Below are 19,128 nucleotides of genomic sequence, written 5' to 3'. Positions count from 1 at the left end.
GATATATCAAAATGTTATAGTAAGGCTTTTCCACTTTTAAGTTTGCGTTCTCAAAATTGATCCAATATTGAGGAGGGTTTCTGCCTCTAGTTTCAAAATTTGGCATTTTTTACTTCTGATGGGTATTTGGGATTGTTTGTTTATGATATATTGGGGAGAGCTGTGTAGTAATGTTCTTTCTTCTGGCCGTTGTGTCCAAGTGTAACTCCTTGTTTAACATGTTGAAGAGTTGTTCTGTGCCCTATGTTTTTGTGGTGATATGGTTGGGCAATCTTATTCTACTACAATTGAATGGTGTTATGGCCACTCAAGAGTTGGTCTGATATGTGCTGCTTTATTATACTTTTCTACTTTTAAAAAAACGATTCCTCCTGCAGCCATTGATTTATATAGTGTCGCCTTAGGAATCCTGGGCATCCTGCTTGCCAGGTAGAAGCTGTCATCTTTTGCAGAATTGTTTTAACAGTTCCCTTAGCGAACATGGGGGACAGTGTTTTTGTGGTATACATGAGGTACAGAATTAAAATGACTGATAGAAACATACCCAATTTTAGAATTGTCAAGCCTACTCCACCTGTTTAAATCGTTAGACTCTGCCTCTAGAGTACTTGGAACAATGCATCCGTAAAGACCTGTTATTTTAGGAGAAAGGTATATACCTAGACATTTAATTCGGTTGTTAGATTTGCATTCCCGTGTGAGTTCTACATGCACTAAGTTGAGATTTATTGGGTCTAATACAAACATTTTCTTTGACTTGACATTATTTTTAAATCATGAGACCCTTGAAAATGGAATTCATTTACCTATGCAGCAAGGCATTTTTCCAGTGCGTTGGAAAACAGAGGACCTCTGTGAATGAAGCCAACCTGTGTTATATTTTTTTGTGCAGACAATCTTCTGATACCTGAATTGTTTGAGATGTTGTTCATGGGAAGTTTCTTTGAGAGGGCAAAAGGAAAAGTGGAATGAGTGTACAGTCTTATCTGATTTCCCTACACAAAATCAAACTAGCTGATCTTTCACCATTTACCTCAATGTTTGCATTAGGGTTTTGAAAATAAGCCAAAACGAAGGTTTGCATTTTTTTGCCAAATCCTTTGCGTAGGAATCCCACCCTATTAAATGGCTTCTGCGATGAAATCAGTTTGGTTTTAGTTTTTTCAACTGTCAATTAAATCGGCTAGACATGCATTATTCAAGTTCTGTATATAAACCCTGACTAGTAGGTTAATATTAGATTAGGCTATTTTGGGTTGTGCCCAGTGGATATGATCCTTGTGAGTATTTTTGCATCTGTATTTGTGGTATTGGGCTCTCGCCCTGATCTAAGTCACATGTCATCAAGAAGGTGAGTGTTGGTTCTGTCATCATTTTCGTTACATTGGCTGATTGCAGGAAGTGATCACCAACTTTTTTCGATGGATCCACCAATACATTTACAAAGGTCTTGTAGAATATGTTTATAAAGCCATCTGGTCCTTGTGCTTAATTTTTTGTTTTTATATATTCCTCTAGTAATATTATTTTGCATGGTTCAGCAGGAGGAATGAAGTCAGCAAGGTATGTATCTAGTAGCTGCTAATTGCGCTTTAAGAAGCAAAAGGGAATGGAATGTTAATATTTTATGGATTTACTCTCGTCATTTACAAGGATGTATTGTTCCGCCTATACAATATTGTTCATGTTGATTTCCAATTGGTGTATGTGGGAGGCTGGCTTAGTATATGGTGCCCACTTATGTAAGTGTAGCTCCCTTCACTAATCCAGACAACCCTTATGGTGATTTTAGTGGTCTTAGACAACCTTAGAAACCTTTCTAAGTGGTAACTGTGGAGAGCAACCATCAGGCTTAGTCCAGAAAAAATGTAAAGCAGCTTGTTCCACCAGAATTTAATCTTATAGGTATAGATTAAGTGAAAATGAACCACACAATGTATTTATAAAATAGGTATTTATTATAAGACATTCACAAACACATACAGATATCTCCTACCCGGAGATGTACACAATGCACACAATACTTTGCAAAGAAAACAGGTAAGTAGCACGATATACACAATGGTCACGAGGGGGGACCAAACCATATACTAAAATAGTGGTATGCGAACCACGACCCAAGTCAAGACTATATCCAGAAGACATAGAAGTGCTGGGAACCCAAGGAACCACCCGAGGTAAGTAACCAGGAACCCCATGGAGGCTGTGTGCAGAGTGGGAACACAACAGCGTGCTCAATTCAAGTCAATGGGTAAGTTACGGTTGCAATTTTACAGAAGGACCCTTCTCAGTGGACCGTGAAGAAAGCATGTGGAAGACAGAAGGTTGGAGAACCACCCCACCAGTGGATACCCTAGGAACCAGGATACCTAAACCAGGGAAGCCAGGTGCATAGGTGTAAACTGGCGTCTGAAACCGCTGTCGATCTCCATGGAGGACTTCAGGAAGATGCATCTGGTGAAGAAGGTGAAAGTGTCCGGTGGAACCCAAAGGTGGATTCAAGTTAAGAAGTACCTGCAAGCAGAGGGGGCAGAGTCTATGCCACTCAGGAGTGACCACGAGGCACAAAAGACGAATGTCCACTGATGTTGGGTGTTGCAGGAGAGTTATCTGAAAGAAACAGGTTAGTGTTAGATTCCTTACTTTAGAATATCCCCAGGAGTCAGACTGGATCCGGAAAGTTTTCGTCCGCAATACCCCTGCGTGTTGGTAGGCGTCGTCTGCGGCTCCGCGTCTGTCGACTGCGTCGTGATCGCCGGGATGACGTAATTGGAGTACTTAGACGCCGCTCTCACACGCTGACGTCAGTACTTCTTTTTTCCGCGCCAGCAAGCGCAGATCCGGGAAGAGCAGTACTCCAGTCAATTTTTGGCTACGTTTTTGATCTTTTGATCACTTTTCGAGTCGACCTCGACTCGTGGTGCCGCTAGGGATGCCTGGTTTTAAACCTTGCAAGGACTGTCACTGCCTTATGTCGGTGACAGACCCCCACCGTTGGTGCCTTTATTGCCTCCGGGCCGACCATGATGACAAGTCGTGCCCCGACTGCCGGGCCTTGACTTCGAAGGCTAGACGAGAGCGGTCCGGTAAGCTGCTCGAGATCCGGCAGTCTGCTCCGTGCCGCTCGAGGTCCTGGTCGAGGAGGAAGCTGAGGGACCGGTCGCGGAGCTGAAGTCATCGCCGTTCGACGAGTCACCACCACTCGTTGGGCTCCAAGTCCTCAGATAAGTCGAGGCATTCGAAAAAGAAGTCGAAGAGGCGTCATCGCTCTTCCGACTCTCCCCGACGCTCGCGCGATGCGGCCGGGGGTTCGGGCGAAACCGCCCACGCGACTCCGTCTGAGCCGCAGGCGCCGCGTCCAGCTCCATACCCATCGGTCCCTGGGCTGCACGCGACGCCGGAGGACATAAGTGCTTTCCTCAAGCCCATGAAGTCTCGCTTCCCTCCGTCGGAACCTGCCGAGGCTCCTTCAGGCCCCGCGGGTCTGACTGGGAGCCCTAGCTGGCCGGCGGTTCTGGCCCCAGCGCTGTCAGGTGCTTCGGCCCCCGCTCTGACCTCGACTCCGGCCCCGACACCGCAAGATCCAGGCCTGGATCCGGGCCGTCGCCAGTCGACCTCACTGCTCCTCAGCTGGCGCTGACCCCAAGGGTGTTTCTTCCTGCGCCGTCCTCGGACGATGTCGACCTCGACCCCAGTTTCAGCCGCGGTCCAGGTCCGGCATCGGACAGGCGCCGTCTTCAGCGCCGATGGGTGAGGCCTTCACCTATGACCTGGCTCCATCATTTTTGCCTGTTTATCAGGAGATGGATGACGAGGAGGACTGGGAGGGGTCTGAGGACCCTCTAGCACAGCAGTGCCAATTGAGCCAGGACTGGGCAGAGGAGGGGGGAGGCCAGTGGTCTGGACACTTTGCCCGACACTGGATTCGTCTCTCTCCTCTCTCCGTGGCTTCGGAGGAGGGGGCTGCTTACAGCGTGGTGTTGAACAAGTCGGCCAAGGCCTTGGCTCTTGAGCTCCCTGTTGCGGCTGTGAGGACTAACCTCCTCACTGAGGTGCTCAAACCGCAGACAAGCTCCTCGGAGCCTCTACTACCATTTAACGAAGCCCTCACCGACGTTCTGATGGGCACCTGGTCCAAGCCTTCCTCAGGCCGCCCTGTGGATCGAAACATAGCCAGATGCCACCGCCTGGCTCCGGGCGACCACTGCTTTCTGTCCACCCACCCCACCCCGAGAGCCTGGTAATTCAGGGCTCTACGTCCCAGATCGCATTCCCGACCGCTCCACCGGATCGGGAATCCAAAAGGTATGATCAGTTTGGGAAGAAACTGTTCTCCTCCCTGAGTTTGGGGCTGCGGTCTGTCAACACTGCCTGCCTTTTGGGCCGTTACACCCACTCTATGGGATATGGTTGCGGAGGTGCTGCCACAGTGTCCGGAAGAGGCCCGGGCACGGCTCGCCCAAGCCCTGGCGGAAGGGCGGGATGCAGCACGCTACTCGATCCGGTGTGGACGTGACACCACGGACTCGCTGGGTAGAGCTATTGCAACGACAGTGGCGGTTAGCCGCCACACCTGGCTGAGGTCCGCCAACTTTTCGGGTGATGTCCAGGCCACGCTCATGGACATGCCCTTCGATGGCAGTCGCCTCTTTGGCGCCAAAGTGGATAGTGCGCTAGAGCGTTTTAAGGACTCCAGGGCTACGGCCAAGTCCTTGCGCCTCGGCCAGCGCCAGCAAACCTCTGCTTTTCGCCCCTTTCGGGCCAAGGAAGGGGCGCCCCCTCATGTCCAGCCAGCCACAGGCCGCAGAACCAGTCTTAACACAGTCGCGCACGTGGTAACCGCCATGGCGGTGCCGGGGGACAACGGCAGGGTCAGTCCACAACTGCTCCTGCAGCATCTATCCCAAAGCCTTCCTAGTCTGGCATTTCAGGCCCATTCGACGCCAGTGGGAGGCAGGGTTACCATCACGTTGGACAGGTGGGTGCTGCAAATCGTCCGAAGGGGCTATTCCCTCCCCTTCAAAGCGACACCTCAATACCAGCGCATTTCGGGGGATCACTTGCAACTTCTGTAAGAGGAAGTTACGGCCCTCTTGGCTAAGGAGGCCGTTGAGCTCGTTCCTGGGCCAGAAGTAGGTTGTGGTTGTTATACCCACTACTTTCTGGTTCCCAAGAAGGGCAAAGGAGGCCTACGCCCTATCTTGGACCTCCGTAACGTCAACGGCTTCCTCTGGAAGGAGAAGTTAAAGATGCTGACATTGGCTCAGGTCTTAACTGCCCTGGACCCAGGAGACTGGATGGTAGCGTTTGACTTGCAGGACGCTTATTTCCACATCCCCGTCCTGCCGGCCCACTGGTGCTACCTGTGCTTTACGGTAGGCCACGAGCACTTTCAATTTACCGTGCTCCCCTTCGGCCTTACCAGCGCCCCTCAGGTGTTCACGAAAGTGATGGCGGAGGTCGCAGCTCATCTGTGCAGATCAGGGGTTTGTCTTCCCCTATCTCGACGATTGGTTTTTGAAGGTTGGCTCGCCCCAAACAGTCGTCTCCCACCTCCAGACTACGGCCGACCTCCTGCACTCGCTGGGGTTCTCCATCAATGTGCCGAAGTCACACCTGTGCCCCTCTTAGAAGCTCCTTTTCATCGGAGCAGTTCTGGACTCTGCGCAGTTTTAGGTTTACCCCCCGAACAGCGGGTTCAGGATATTCTGGCTCGGAGTCCGATCTTTCAGCCTTTGTCCCGAGTCTCGGTCAGGTTGATGCTGCGGGTCCTGGGGCTGATGGCCTCCTGCATCCTTCGGGTGCATCACGCCAGGTGGCGGATGCGGGCTCTGCAGTGGGACCTGAAGTTTCAGTGGGCACAGCATCAGGGCAACCTGTCCCGACCATGTCCTGATCTCGGAGGGCACTGTGAGTCAGTTGCAGTGGTTGCTCATGAACCGCGATTGGGTTAGTATCAGATATCTCTCCATACCCCAACCAGAGCAAGTAGTGGTGACAGATTCGTCCCTCCTGGGATGGGAGGGCCACATGGGAGAGAGGGAGATCAAGGGCCTCTGGTCTCCGGCGGAGTCCCGGCTCCATATCAACCTTCTGGAGCGGGCGATCCGTCTTGCACTGAAGACATTCTTTCCCTCTGTCCGGGGAACTGTAGTGCAGGTGTTCACGGACAACACCACTCCCGTCTGGTACTGCAGCAAATAGGGCTGGGTGGGGTTGTGGACCCTTTGTCAGGAGGCTCTGCACCTTTGGCAATGGCTGGAACACCAGGGCGTCACTCTGGTGGTTCAACACATGGCAGGTTCCCTGAACGCCGCCGCTGCATTATGGATCAAGAATGGCGTCTGAACTCGGACGTGGCGCAAGGTCTCTTTCAGCAGTGGGGAGAGCCTTGGTTAGATCTATTTGCCACTGAAGAGAACGCGCAATGTCATCAGTTCTGCTCGTTGGAATTTCCAAGGGGGCACTCATTCGGCGGCGCTTTTCGTCGCGAGTGGAGCAGCGGTCTGTTGTACGCCTTTCCGCCTATACCACTTCTGCCCAGAGTGCTGAAGATCAGGCGAGACCCGGCCCAATTCATCCTTGTGGCTCAGGACTGGGCACGAAGATACTAGTATCCCGAGCTACTCACCATGTCAATCGATCCCCGATTCCTCTGCTTCTTCAGGAGGACCTTCTGTCGCAGCAACAGGGGACTGTCCTCCACCCAAACCTGTCCTGTCTGCACCTAATTGCGTGGAGATTGAGCAGCGACACTTGAGGCCATTTGACTTGCCTCCTAAAGTTTGTGATGTGATTCTAGCAGCCACAGGTCCCTCCACAAAAACGGTTTACGCCTGCAGGTGGAACAAATTTTTGGCATGGTGCACAGCAAAGGCTGTGGATCCACTCTCTGACCCCCTTTCAGAGGTTCTCCTCTTTCTTTTTTCTCTTGCCCAGTAGGGCTCTGCTCTGGGCACTATCAAGGGCTATCTCTCTGCCATTTCAGCCTTCTTAAGGCTTCCTGATCAGCCTTCTCTTTTCAAGTCTCCTGTTGTAAATAAATTCTTGAAAGGCATCACTCACATGTTTCCTCCTGTTCCCTTCGTGATTCCTCTTTAGGGCTTGAATCTTGTTCTAACGTATCTGATGTGCGCTCCTTTTGAGCCGCTTCATAACTGTCCTCTTCGTCTTTTGACTCTTAAGACTGCATTCCTGGCTGCCATCACCTCTGCCAGGAGAGTGAATGAGCTCCAGGCTCTATCTTCTAAACCTCCTTTACTCTCTGTCCATCCGGACAAAGTTGTTCTAAGGACTCGTCCTTTTTTCCTGCCCAAGGTGGTCAGTCTTTCATATCTGGCAGTCCATCACCTTGCCCAACTTCTATCCGCCTCCGCATCCCTCGAAAGAGCAAGAGAGGCTCCACCGCCTGGACCCAAAATGTGCGCTCTCCTTCTCCCTAGATCGCATATGCCAGTTCCGGGTGGATGACCAGTTCTTCGTTGGTTACGTGGGCGCAAAGAAGGGACGGGCGGTGCACAAGCGGACCATCTCCGGGGTCGTCTTGTGCATTAGGGTTTGCTACTCCTTGGCGAAAAATGAGCCTCCTGTTGGGCTGCGCTCCCATTGCACTCGGGCCACGGCGGCTACAACTGCCCTGGGTCGGGGAGTCCTTACAGGACATCTGTCAGGCAGCTACGTGGGCCTCGCTGCACATGTTTGGTAGACATTACTGCCTGGACAGCCAAGTCCGGAGAGATGGCTTGTTCGGCCGTTCCGTTCTCCAGGACTTTTTGGTGTGATCTTGGTTCGCAAACCCACCACTGGAGTTGGTATTGCTGGGGTATCTATTCTAAGGTAAGGAATCTAACACTAACCTGTTTCTTTCAGATGCACAAGTTACTTACCTTCGGTAACGATATGTCTGTAAGAAACAGTAGTTTAATGTTAGATTCCTTACCGCCCCACCCACCTTCCCCGTTCTGCGGAACCGATATCTAGGGTTAAGGTCGTCCCTTTCAGGGCCCTAGTTTCATGGCACCAGTGTCTGTTTCTATCATGGCTCTGCGTTCCTGGCGCGGAAAGCTATGCACAGAACTGACGTCAGCGAGCGAGGGCGGCGTCTAAGTACTCCGACGTCATCCCAGCGATCATGACGCCGACGACTGACGCGGACCGCAGACGACGCCTACCGACGCGCAGGGGTACTGCTGACGAAAACTTTTCGGATCCAGTCCGACGCCTGGGGATATTCTAAGGTAAGGAATCTAACACTAACTACTGTTTCTTACAGATATTTCGTTACCGAAGGTAAGTAACTTGTGCAACGGTGACCTTGAAGCTGCAGCTGTGTGGATCAGGTGACACGGAGGAAGACCGGGAGCCGTTCACGAGCTGTTCCACGTCCGATGTCGAGAGCTGAGGGGTCGGTGGCCGTCAGAAGAACCAACATGCCTTGGCAACTGCAAACAACGTGGAAAGTCTAAAAAGATGCAGTGTCAGGACCAGCAAGGTCCAAATGACTCACCACAAGCAGGGGAGTCAGAGCAGGCCCCGAGCAATCAGGGCAACCCGCTGGAATCAAACAAGACCCTCAAGAGGACCCACAGGCCGGAGGCACTGGATTCGCAAGAGGACCTCAAGCAGCTCACCAAAGATACAGGCCCACGGTGCAAGAGAGGCGGTGAGGACAGATATCTTCATCACAGGTGATTCTTTAGTTGGGGGCTATTTGGAGCCCGAAGATCTTTGAGGATGAGAGCCAACAAGCCTTTTGCAACAACAAGTAGACGTGGTGCACAGGGGTTTGGTTCCTGTAGTTTCGACAAGGGATACTGGCCTCAAACATAGTATGAAGAGAGTGCAGGCCTTGAGGGAGTTATAGAACCACCACCTGTGTTGCTGAGCCTTTCAGAATCCGTGGGAGCCCAGGAGCAGCAGACTGGTTAGATTGGTGCAGTGTCTGCAGATGCAGGAAAGTGACTCCTTCACTTCAAGGGAGATTCCTTCAGGTGTCTTGGATGTCCACAGGCCTTGGAAGGTTCCTGTATGGAGGACAGGCATGGACGTTGCATCAGACGAGCTAGGCGCTGTTGGCTGGGTGGCCTCCCTGCTCCACTTGTGCCTCGTCTCGTTAGGATAGGAACCTAACGAGACGAGGCACAAGTGGAGCAGGGAGGCCGCAAAATCGAAGACAGAGCTGAATAATTTATAAAATCCACTTTACCAAAGACTAATTAGAAGGAGGACGCGATCATTCATAAATGCGCCCAGCCAACAGCGCAATTGTCTAAGTATCCAGTCACGCGCTGCCTTTCCTGTCCTAACCCCATACAATTGGGGCACCAGTTCTTTATCAACAAAAAACGGTAGCTCCCTTGACCTCTTAAAAAAAATTGAGTTTATACATACTCAAAGGACTGTGCATTATTCATATGCGCTCTGACATCCAGCTAATCGCACCTATCCATAAGAAGGTGACATAGAAAAACACAGGAAGAAAACCTCAAATTGAGTACCGAGGCAGAAATATAATTACATTTCTTTGTAAGAACTTTGTCCTGATGAAGGTGTTATTACAAAACCGAAATGCTGCGTCGACAACCGTGTATTTTTAATTGTTCTTCATGTGAATTGACACATTTTTAACTGTATTAAATGGCACTGTAACTCTGTACAAAAGTATTGTTTTAGATTGAATAAATTGTACAATTTTCTTAATATCATTTTTAAACTGTTTTGATCTTATTTTTCTATTGTTGTGGTTTATTAGAAATGTGGTTATGGCATTAATGGGTTTGTGAGTTCATATTTTGTAAATTTTCTCCATTTTTGGAAAAATAGGGACTTTTTCTTATTTTGACTTAAAAACCTGGCCATTCAGCATAGTTGTGATTATATTGTTGCCATGTTATTGATCCTAATGGAATTATCCTTTCTCTAGTATTGGATATTTCATAGATTCACATGCTTGAATCATTCCCCGTCGTCCAAATGGGAGTCCCACGGTACCATAATAAAGCAGTATAAAACATTATTATAGGCAACAATGGCAATAAACAATCAATTTATAGCCTATCTATATCCTTTTAAGTACAGAACCAAACTCCAGGCAACCGCACCCCCTAGAACACTCCCAACAGACACTGAGTACCTCAGATGTTCGACTGCACATCTGGTGAAGGGAGTCTCCCTGAGGTATGCTCAGTTTTTCTTCAAAACAGTATTGGAAAACTTATCTACTGCTACTACCGTGTCTGAGTCATCTTAGAAAGGGCTTTTCAGGCAGTGTACTACCCTCAGCATAAGGTAAAAGACTGTAAATGTGTAGCACCTTTTCAACAAAAATCTTGAAGGATAGGGAGCGGAGCCACCTTTTTGTGGTTGCAGAAAAATAAATCCAAAATATTTCCTAGTTTTGAGAAAGACCGTGACACCTCTTCAACCTCTCAGCGAAAGTCATATAAGAGGGAAAGGTTCTGTGACCAGGGGACTTCAGAGGAGTCCAGGAAGGCCCTAAAGAAGACTCAAACTGCCAGATCTGAGCCCTGTACATCATCTGTGAAGTCTGTAGGTCATCCTCTAAAGTCTTCCTCAGAACAGTCAACGAAAACAGCCTAAAACCTCTTTTTACATCTCGACAACCACCAGCTCACCGTTGAGAACAGTTACCATAGTGACAATGGCAACCTGGACGCCTTCCATGTCATCGTCCGTGTTGATCCAGTCGATAAAGATGGTATTGTCGGGGAACGTTCTGTTGACAACATTGCAACCATTGACAAGGACAACATTATCACTAAACGGCCCCAACAATTGGAAACTGCAACTACGGGCTCAATGACGATGTCTTTGATGACCCAGATGACAACACTGCATCAAACATAGCAGTGCCTCCTGGCGATGATCCCTCGAAATCGGATGATGACTAAGCATGGGCGAATTTTGCGGATCTCGCGTTCGCGAATTTTGCGGATTTGCGGATTCGCAATCCGCAAAATCCGCGAATTCCCGCGAATTTGCGGATTTTTTTTTTTTTGTGTTCGCCCGTGTTTCTGCCAGTTCGCGAGGGTTTTTACAATTTCGCAATTTGCGAACTTACCTGTCGGGTCGCAAGTTTTGCGAACTTGTTGTTTCTACATGTCCAGCCTGTTTGGGACACTCTTCTTCATCACTGCCACTCTCTGTCACCACTGCCACTCTCTGACTACTCATGCCACCCTCTGGCCCACCCATGCCACCCTCTGTTTCATCACCACACCCTCTGGTTGTCCAGTGTACATTATTTTCGGCAAAGCAAAGCACACCTTCCCTGCCTCAAGTGACTTGAATTAATTTGGGGCTGATTAATGTGTCACAGAATATTTTTTTAGCTGGCACCTGCTTCCTTAGTGCGCCCTGATTAGTGATCTTTTGCACTTGCTAAGTGCTTTCATTGTTGCAAAATTAGTTACAACACCTGCCCTGCCCCAACTGACAATAATGAATTAGGGGCTAATTAATGTGTCACTGAAAGAATTTAAAGTTCCAGCCTGGCACCTGCTTGTCTGCTCCTTTAGCTGTAAATCAGGACCTTTGTGGCATACAGTTAAGGTCAGAGCAGGGTCACACAATAGTTGCAAGCAGGCAACCGAATTCTGGAGGGCCCCCTCAGGAAGCACTACAAAGAATCGTTACAAATCATGAGGTTGACCTTTTGCACCTGCTCATTGCTTTTGCTGAAATCGTTTTTCGTTTTTTTTCGCGCTATTCGCGGGGCGCGGCGTCGTGCGAAACCGACCGCGGAAGCCGCCAATTCGTGCGAATGAGCATTTTATTTTTTTGCGGCTTGTTGTTTCGCGAGTTTTTTTGCAGTATTCGCGAGCCGCTTGCAGCGCAACACGCGAATTTACCCCAAGGTCGAGTACGGGCGCGGCCATTTTGTTTGCGTGACGTATTTCCGTTTCCGCCCGCTATGTATAATCTCGCGCAGTAAGCGCATTGCGAGTAGAGGGTCGCACGAGATCGCGCGGGAAATCTAGAGGTTCGCACGAGATCGCGAGGAAAATCTCGCGCGAACTTACTTTTGCGCTCGTGAACGGGCGCCGGCCATCTTGTTTTTCATTCATTTCCTGTGTCTGGGCATGGTGTTTAATCCTCTTGGTATCTTTGCCATCCTTTGCCTGTTTTCAGTTTTTTTTTTACGATTTTGCTTCTTATCTATCCCTCTCTTTTCCTAGCTGTATATTTTTGTCTTTTCTGCTATTTTTCTTTACTTTTAAACTACATTTTTAAACTCTTTTCTTTTCTTCTTCCCTATCCTATTCTTTCTTAATTTTCTACTTCTTCCTACCTTACCTGCCCAGACCATGGTGAAGCCAGGCGCCGTGAAGCTGCCCAGGCACTTGAGGGCCGCAGCGGCGGCGGGGAGTAGTGCTGGACCCAGTGGCAGGACAGCATGCAGGAGATTGAGGGGGGAGCAGGTGACGCGACGGGAGATCTTCAGCCCGGAGGAAGTGGGCGCGCTGGTCTACTTCGTCCAGCGCCGCCTGCCCAGGACCATCGCGGGAGGCGGCAGGATCGCGGCCGGCGGGTACAACATGCGGGAGCGCCGGAAGCGGTGGGAGAAGGTGTGCTGGGCCATATCCCACCTCTACGGGGTCCAGCGCACCTACAGCCAGGTCACCCATCGCTGGACGGACCTCCTGGACCGCGAGCGCGACCTGCTGGACCAGCTCGGCTTGGAGATCCCCGGGCTTGGTGAGTAGTAGTAGCCATTTAATCACTCACTACTATGATGTTTTCTCCTGCTCTGTGTTGTTGTATTGCAAATATTTGTTTTTTACATGGAGCAAGCCAATAATGCCGCTGATGACGATTACATTGTAGTTAAATTATATTTCAAAATCTTCTGTGCATTTCAGGTGCACTGCTCTCCTTCTCAGTGGCGTTGCTACTATGCTTATTTGTTTTCTATTTCGTGGTCTCATTGGCCTGAGTAACTATTATGTATGAGTGTACTTTACAGAACTGCGTAATGCTAGACACTAGGGGGCAGATTACATTTACAAGCCCCTTGCGCCACGTTTACGTTGCCTTGCGTGACGCAACAGCGGCGTAAACGTGCCGCATCCCTGCGAGTCATTTACAGCATGACGCATCTAGGAGATGCGTCATGTTATAAAGCCATGGGCCTGCACCACAATGGGTGCGTTCCTAGTACGCAGGGTGGGCGCCGCGGTCCAGCGGCTGTGCGCCTCGCAAAATTGCCTGCGTGAAATGTACAAGATTTAACGCAGGCACTTCTGCGACGCTGCTACGTCAATTCAATTCCTTATGTCTGCTCGAAGCAGGCGAAAGGACTGACACAGCATGTTAAGTATTGGGTGGCCCTGAGCATTACTGGAGTTGCATTGCGTTGGCGACGTGACTCCAGCGATGCGCCGCTCTTACGTGACGAGATGCCTCACGCAAGTGCCTACCCTTGCGCCAGGGCGCGCCGCATTGTAAATGAGGCACATCTGCCGTGTCGCAAGGGTAGTTTTGCGTGACGCATTTGATCTGGCGCATCTCTGGAGATGCGCCAGAACGCGTAAGTAAGTATGCCCCTAAGGGGCAGAATTGCAATTACCGTCGCATCCCTGCAAAGTAGCAGGGATGCGCCATTAATTGTGCGGCCCGCTACCACCACCAAACATGGTGCGCCGTATTTGCAATGCGGCGCACCATGGGCCCAAAACGTCACCGAAGCTTTACTGCTGGAGTTGCGTCGCAACGATGGCGCAGCTCCATCAATGCTCTGGGGTACCCTATCTCCCCAATGCTGGGTCAAGCCGTACGTCTGCTTCAAGCAGGTGCAGGGTTTGTGTGACGCATCATTGTCCTAAAGGTGACTGATTGATATTTTGTAGATTTCCCTCAGCCACTATTAGGATGTGTTCCAGCGCAGGAATGCCCTCCCTTGCGCCGGAACGCCCCCTGATGGCGCAGGGCTTTATAACGGGATGCATCTCCCAAATGCGTCACGTTGTTATAATATTATACGCCGCACCATGGCGCCCTTTTTTGTTTAGCTGCTGCGTCACAAAAGTCACGCAAGAACGGCGCAAAAGAGCCGCAAGGGCTTAAATCTGCCCCTTCCTTTGTAACCCTGACAATAAGAAAAATAGTGGCGGTGGATTGATAGTTTGACTATTTAAATGACTGGTAATGTAGCAGGCAACTGTTAGTGTTGTCACTGATCTGACTGAAATCACAATGGAGTTTGTCTGTCACTTTGCGTCTTGCCTGCGGACTGCTGCCTGCCAGTCCTAGGTGAACGTTTCAGTACTTTGTTTAGTGAGTTACGTGACTTTCGAAGTCACAGGTCCGCATATAAATGAAAAGTAACCATAATCAATATAATTTCGCAGAAATATTTTGTTATTGTTCTTTTGAAATGTTTGATTTGGTTGACATTGACAAGCAACAATCATCCATGTTTTCTGTTCTTTCTTTCATGTTGTACGTCAGCTCCCCCCAGGGGCGAGAGGAGGACACAGGAGCAGCAGGCGGCGGATGCTGTTCATCAACAGGGCCAGGATCGGGCAGGCGAGGGCTCCTCTGCTGGCCCCAGTAAGTTTTCATTTTAGACTAGTACCTATTTTTCCTAGCGTTCCTCATTTGACTTTTTTCAAAATTGTCTTTGCTCTTCTTGTAGACTGTATCTAAATTCTTATCCTGCCTCTACTATGACTCCCTGTGGTATTACTAGATTATTCTTATTAGTCTGTCTGTGTAGCTAACTAAGATTGCACGGTTGGCGAAACTCCCATGATTCTAGTCAGCAATAGCTCTATCAACTTAGTGCAGTCCTCTGGGATTGTCCATAATGTCTTTTGTAGTGTTCTATCTGGACTCATGCTTGCAAAAATTGCAAAACCTTTCGCTCAGTCACTCTAGTCTGGACCAAAAAACACAGATTGTATTTAAGTTTAAAAGCTTTATTAAAAGTAAACACATTTATTAAAATGAAGTCATAATAAAACTAAACGTTTAACTGATAATGGAAAAGTGGTTAGTGCTGACGATTAATTGAAGACATTTCTTGTGGTCGAGCCGAGCTCTCACCTGGTTTCAACTTGATCTTGTTGTTAGAAGTCCATCTTCTGTCTGTGTGGAGAAAAATGGTGCGTGTTAAAAAAACAGCCTTCATCAGTTGTGCCAAAAAGTGCAGCAAGACAACCTTCCCTGGAAAAAGGGACATTTTTTTTAACTTTAACGACAGTCACAAATTACATTGTTTTCACATGTCTTCATTCCTAGACCAAATACTAGTGACTGCTTTATTCTAACATTCTTAAATGTACTTTGTAGGTGGAACATCTGGTGGCGGGGCCAGTGTGGAGGTGGTGGTGCTCGACACCGAGGCGGAGGGCGAATCGGGCGATGCTTCAGGGGAGGAGGCGGCGGCGGCAGCTGTGAGAGTTGAGACGGTGGTGGTGGCGGCCAGAGGTAAGCTCTTATATATTCCTTACTTATTGAGATTGAAGACTAGCTGGGAAGGCAAGAATATGAGATGCATGGCTGGGTGAATGATGAAGCAATGATGGGTGGAAGGACAACAGCCTGGGTGGGTGACACAGAAACTGTATGTGTCCATATACCTGGATCATGCTACTATCTGACTCTTAGATAGCATATGTGTATCTAGAGCAGGGGTACTCCTAGTACGGCCCGCGGGCCGGTGGTGGCCCGGCAAGCCTTCGTTGGCGGTGCGCTGACCTTGCAGACAATCACTGCTCCCCCGGCCCCCACAGAGCAGAGGCTTTTTTGTATTTCACCTGTTAGCGCCCCTGCATCTCCACTCTGACAATCACTGCTCCCCCGGCCCCCACAGAGCAGAGTGGAGATGCAAGGCCACAAAGAGGTGAAATAGAACTAAGCCTCTGCTCTGTGGGGCCGGGCAAGCAGTGATTGTCAGGGTGGAGAAGCAGGGGCGCTAAAACAAACAAAGCCTCAATAATATGTTAATGGTCTTTTAAAGACCTGTTAAGTACTTTGGTGTTGTTGTCTGTGTGTGCGCGTTGAGGAAGCGGTCTCAACCCGGGCTGAAGGCTGACACAGATAGACACACACACAGTGAGATGACAGAGGGGGAGGGAGAGGGAGGGCAGGAGGGAGAGAGAGATGGAGGGAGGGCAGGAGGGAGAGCAGGAGGGAGAGAGATGTATGTAAATGCTGGGTCTGGTGGCTCAGTGGATGAGGGCATCTGCTGCAGGGACCTGTGTGCAACCTCATGGTCACAAGTTATCGTTTTGCTTTAGCCCCGCCCCCTCTGACTCCGCCCCCACCAGTGCGGCCCTCGGCCCCAAACTACACTGTAAATGTAGCCCCTGAGAGAAAGTTTGTGAGTACCCATGATCTAGAGAGAGTAGACGGTCAGTGGATGAACTAAGTGTAACTTTGAAGAGCATGCAACACTAACACTGCACCCGCACGTCCGTTCCAGTGTAGGAAAGGCAAGGAAAAGAACTTTTAATTTTGTCCAAATACTACCATAAATAGTAGCAGTAGTTTGTATTGCAAGCACTGCATAGATCCGGTTATTATGGTGGCCACTCCCTACCTCTCTTAATAAGTTTAGTAGTACTCAGTCATTCATGTGTGGATGTATCACTGGTCACTCAATAAAAAGCAAAGCACCTAAAGTCATCCCATATATAAGCAAAAACATCCCATGTGAAGTGATAGATAATCAGATTATTTATCTTCTTCAATTTTCCATTTCTAGTACTCATTTCCACTGTAGGGTGAAAGTTAAATTAATTAAGCAGTAGCCCTTGAGTTGTAACAGAGTATTCTCAGTGCCACCCGTACTAGAAAAGTAAGAGATTCACCACCTGCATGTACTGGACGGGTACAGTAACGCAACGGCAACGCAAGTCTAGGTCACTCCTCATGGCGTGCGTCTCTTTTTCTCGGGTGCAAGTTTACCGCGCTGGCATTATGCCGGCTTGCAGAAAATAACGTACCAATTTTCCAAAACAAGAGATAAGAAGAAGAATAAGACTGGTGTACTTTCATAGTCGACTCCAATGGAAGTCCACAGTGCTCGTAGACTTTGTTCCTTAAACTCCCACTAATGTTAGAGCAAGGATGAAGAAGTGTGAGGTTAGATAGATACTGGCCTCAATAGTTATGTAATGCGCTTGCAAGTTGCTAGTTGTACTGCAACACAAATTTCTGCTGAATGATTGAGTTAATCTAAAAGAGCATTGGTTACAGACTATGTCTTTCTTTCTTCATATAGGTTCTCCTTCCAAACGGACAAGGAGGAAGGAGCTGGCTAGAGCGGCCCGGCAACGGAGGATCGAGGCCACTGTTGCGGAATATCGGCGGCTGGTGGCCCTGGAGGACGTGGAAAGTGTGCAGTCGACAACTACAACAACGTCGTCTGCATCGGCCTCCGTGGCCCCACGGGCTGCCACCCAGCACAGTGGTCCACCCAGACTGAGCCGGGCTGCCAAAGGCAAACGCCACCACCGAGCAGCAAGGCCAACAGCTGCCTCTCACAGGCATTGCACCTGCAAGGCAGTGAAGGCACGCCTGCGCCGCACCACCCTGATGGTGTCCCGCCTTCAGCAGGAGCTCGCCTTGCTCCGCGAGGAGCATGATGCCCTGGCCCAAAAAGTGAACAGCATCCACCCATAGTGTCCCTTGCCCCTTTTTTAGAGACTTTTGGGGGGTGGGAATTGGGAGTTGGGTTTTTGGGGACTTTTGAAGGACAATCGTTGGGGTTAGGGAGGGTCTTGCGGGAGATTATTTTGTTAGGGATATAAATATACTTTTTCAAACTTTATCTGAGCATACCTGTTTTTTACTGCTTGCCTGGTGGGTGGGGGTTTAACGTTGACTGTTTTCCTGAAAGTTTAGTTCCATTTTCTTCCTTTAAGTGTAAATGCCCAAATGTTTTCAACACTAAGTGCCTCTCACAGACTCAGTGAAGTGAATCCAAGAGTCCTAGGACTTTAGTAGTACTACCTTCAGTCTCTCGTCTCTCGTACTAATACTCCATTATACCCCCAAACCACCAAACGCTTATCTTACCTGTAATTTGTGTTTGAAAGTAGGGCTAGACCCAGGGCTGGCTCCACGGGAAACACCGAATAACGTTGGCAATCTTGGTCGGATAAAATTTCCTCATAGCGGTGGTACTATTGTTGTGACACAGTGGCAGTTGCATGCCTATGAAAAAAAAGAAAATGAAATCTGGTTTGTCCTCCTGAGCAATTCAACGGTACAACTGAGAATATAGCATGTGACAGAAGTACAGTAGAGCAGTGCCACATTGTAGCCTAACAAATGGTAAAGTATAACTACTAATTCGGTTGAAGTTCTTTCACATTAGCAATGGTTCTTTGTCAAGCTGAGTAAGAATATATCATCGACAACTGTGGAAAGAAAGAATGCGACAGTACAGGGCCTGTGTGGAATTATTGATAACGATATTCAACATAAGCTCTCTGTAGCCAGATACCCGAGAGCCTTGCTGGTCACTATAAATCCATTCACAACAACACTCAATGGGGTTGGTCTGGAAGGTGTCTGGTTTACTCCCCGTGATCCAGTCGATGCAAATATGGTTCCACTTCCAAATGTCACCAACACCCAGAAGTGTAAACACAGGGTGTTCGAGGCATTAGGCGGGGGAGAAAAATAACAAACTAAAATAAAAAATGTGGGATGGGTAAAGGTAGGGTCAGCAGGGAAAGGATACCTGTAACAGAAGACAAGACAGGCATCAGTGAAGTGCTGTCCTAACATACAAGAAGAAGGTATAGTAGATAGAAAAGGAGAAATTGCTTTTTTTCTAGGTGTCCCCTCACTCACCAGGGTTGCCCCTTGGTGACATGCTTCATCATTGGGGCCATCCCAGTCCTCTACGGCCTGGGGCGTGCTGCGACTTGCGAATTACGTAGGAGCACTTACAAATGACTATGTGTGGTGCAGATGTGATAGTGGAGTGGACTAAGTGATGTGTTAAGGGATCAATGTAGAAGCAGAGAGAGAGCCAAGAAATGCAGTCACAGTCAGAGAAAAAGGCAAGGGATACTGTATCTATGTGGTTGTAGTGGTCCTGTTGGAAGTGGTAAGTAAGTTGCCCGCAGATAAAAAATCCTCCTATTAGCG

General features: G+C 49.0%; 2 protein-coding genes across 2 annotated transcripts in view; both read left to right on the top strand.

Moving 5' to 3' along the window:
- NCAPD3 (non-SMC condensin II complex subunit D3) overlaps positions 1–19,128 on the top strand; it is a 1,036,822-nt gene that overhangs the window by 526,437 nt on the left and 491,257 nt on the right. The gene's annotated exons all lie outside the window — the stretch shown is intronic.
- Positions 481–18,182, top strand: LOC147732407 (uncharacterized). Its single transcript, XM_086958897.1, has 4 exons — positions 481–512; positions 14,423–14,571; positions 15,313–15,450; positions 17,249–18,182. Exons 1-4 carry the CDS (start codon positions 481–483, stop codon positions 17,647–17,649), a joined length of 720 nt encoding a protein of 239 aa, XP_086815023.1. The 3' UTR covers positions 17,650–18,182.

This window comes from Lissotriton vulgaris, chromosome 2_1 (genome assembly GCF_964263255.1).
Source record: "Lissotriton vulgaris chromosome 2_1, aLisVul1.2, whole genome shotgun sequence".
Lineage (NCBI taxonomy): Eukaryota > Metazoa > Chordata > Amphibia > Caudata > Salamandridae > Lissotriton > Lissotriton vulgaris.
This window is presented reverse-complemented; position numbering and strand designations above follow the sequence as displayed.

Coding starts and splice junctions, on each gene's coding strand:
- LOC147732407 (XM_086958897.1), top strand. CDS start 481: ATGGGGGACAGTGTTTTTGTGGTATACATGAG. Junction 14,572..15,312: donor GGGCTCCTCTGCTGGCCCCA/GTAAGTTTTCAT, acceptor TGTACTTTGTAG/GTGGAACATCTGGTGGCGGG. Junction 15,451..17,248: donor GGTGGTGGTGGCGGCCAGAG/GTAAGCTCTTAT, acceptor TTCTTCATATAG/GTTCTCCTTCCAAACGGACA.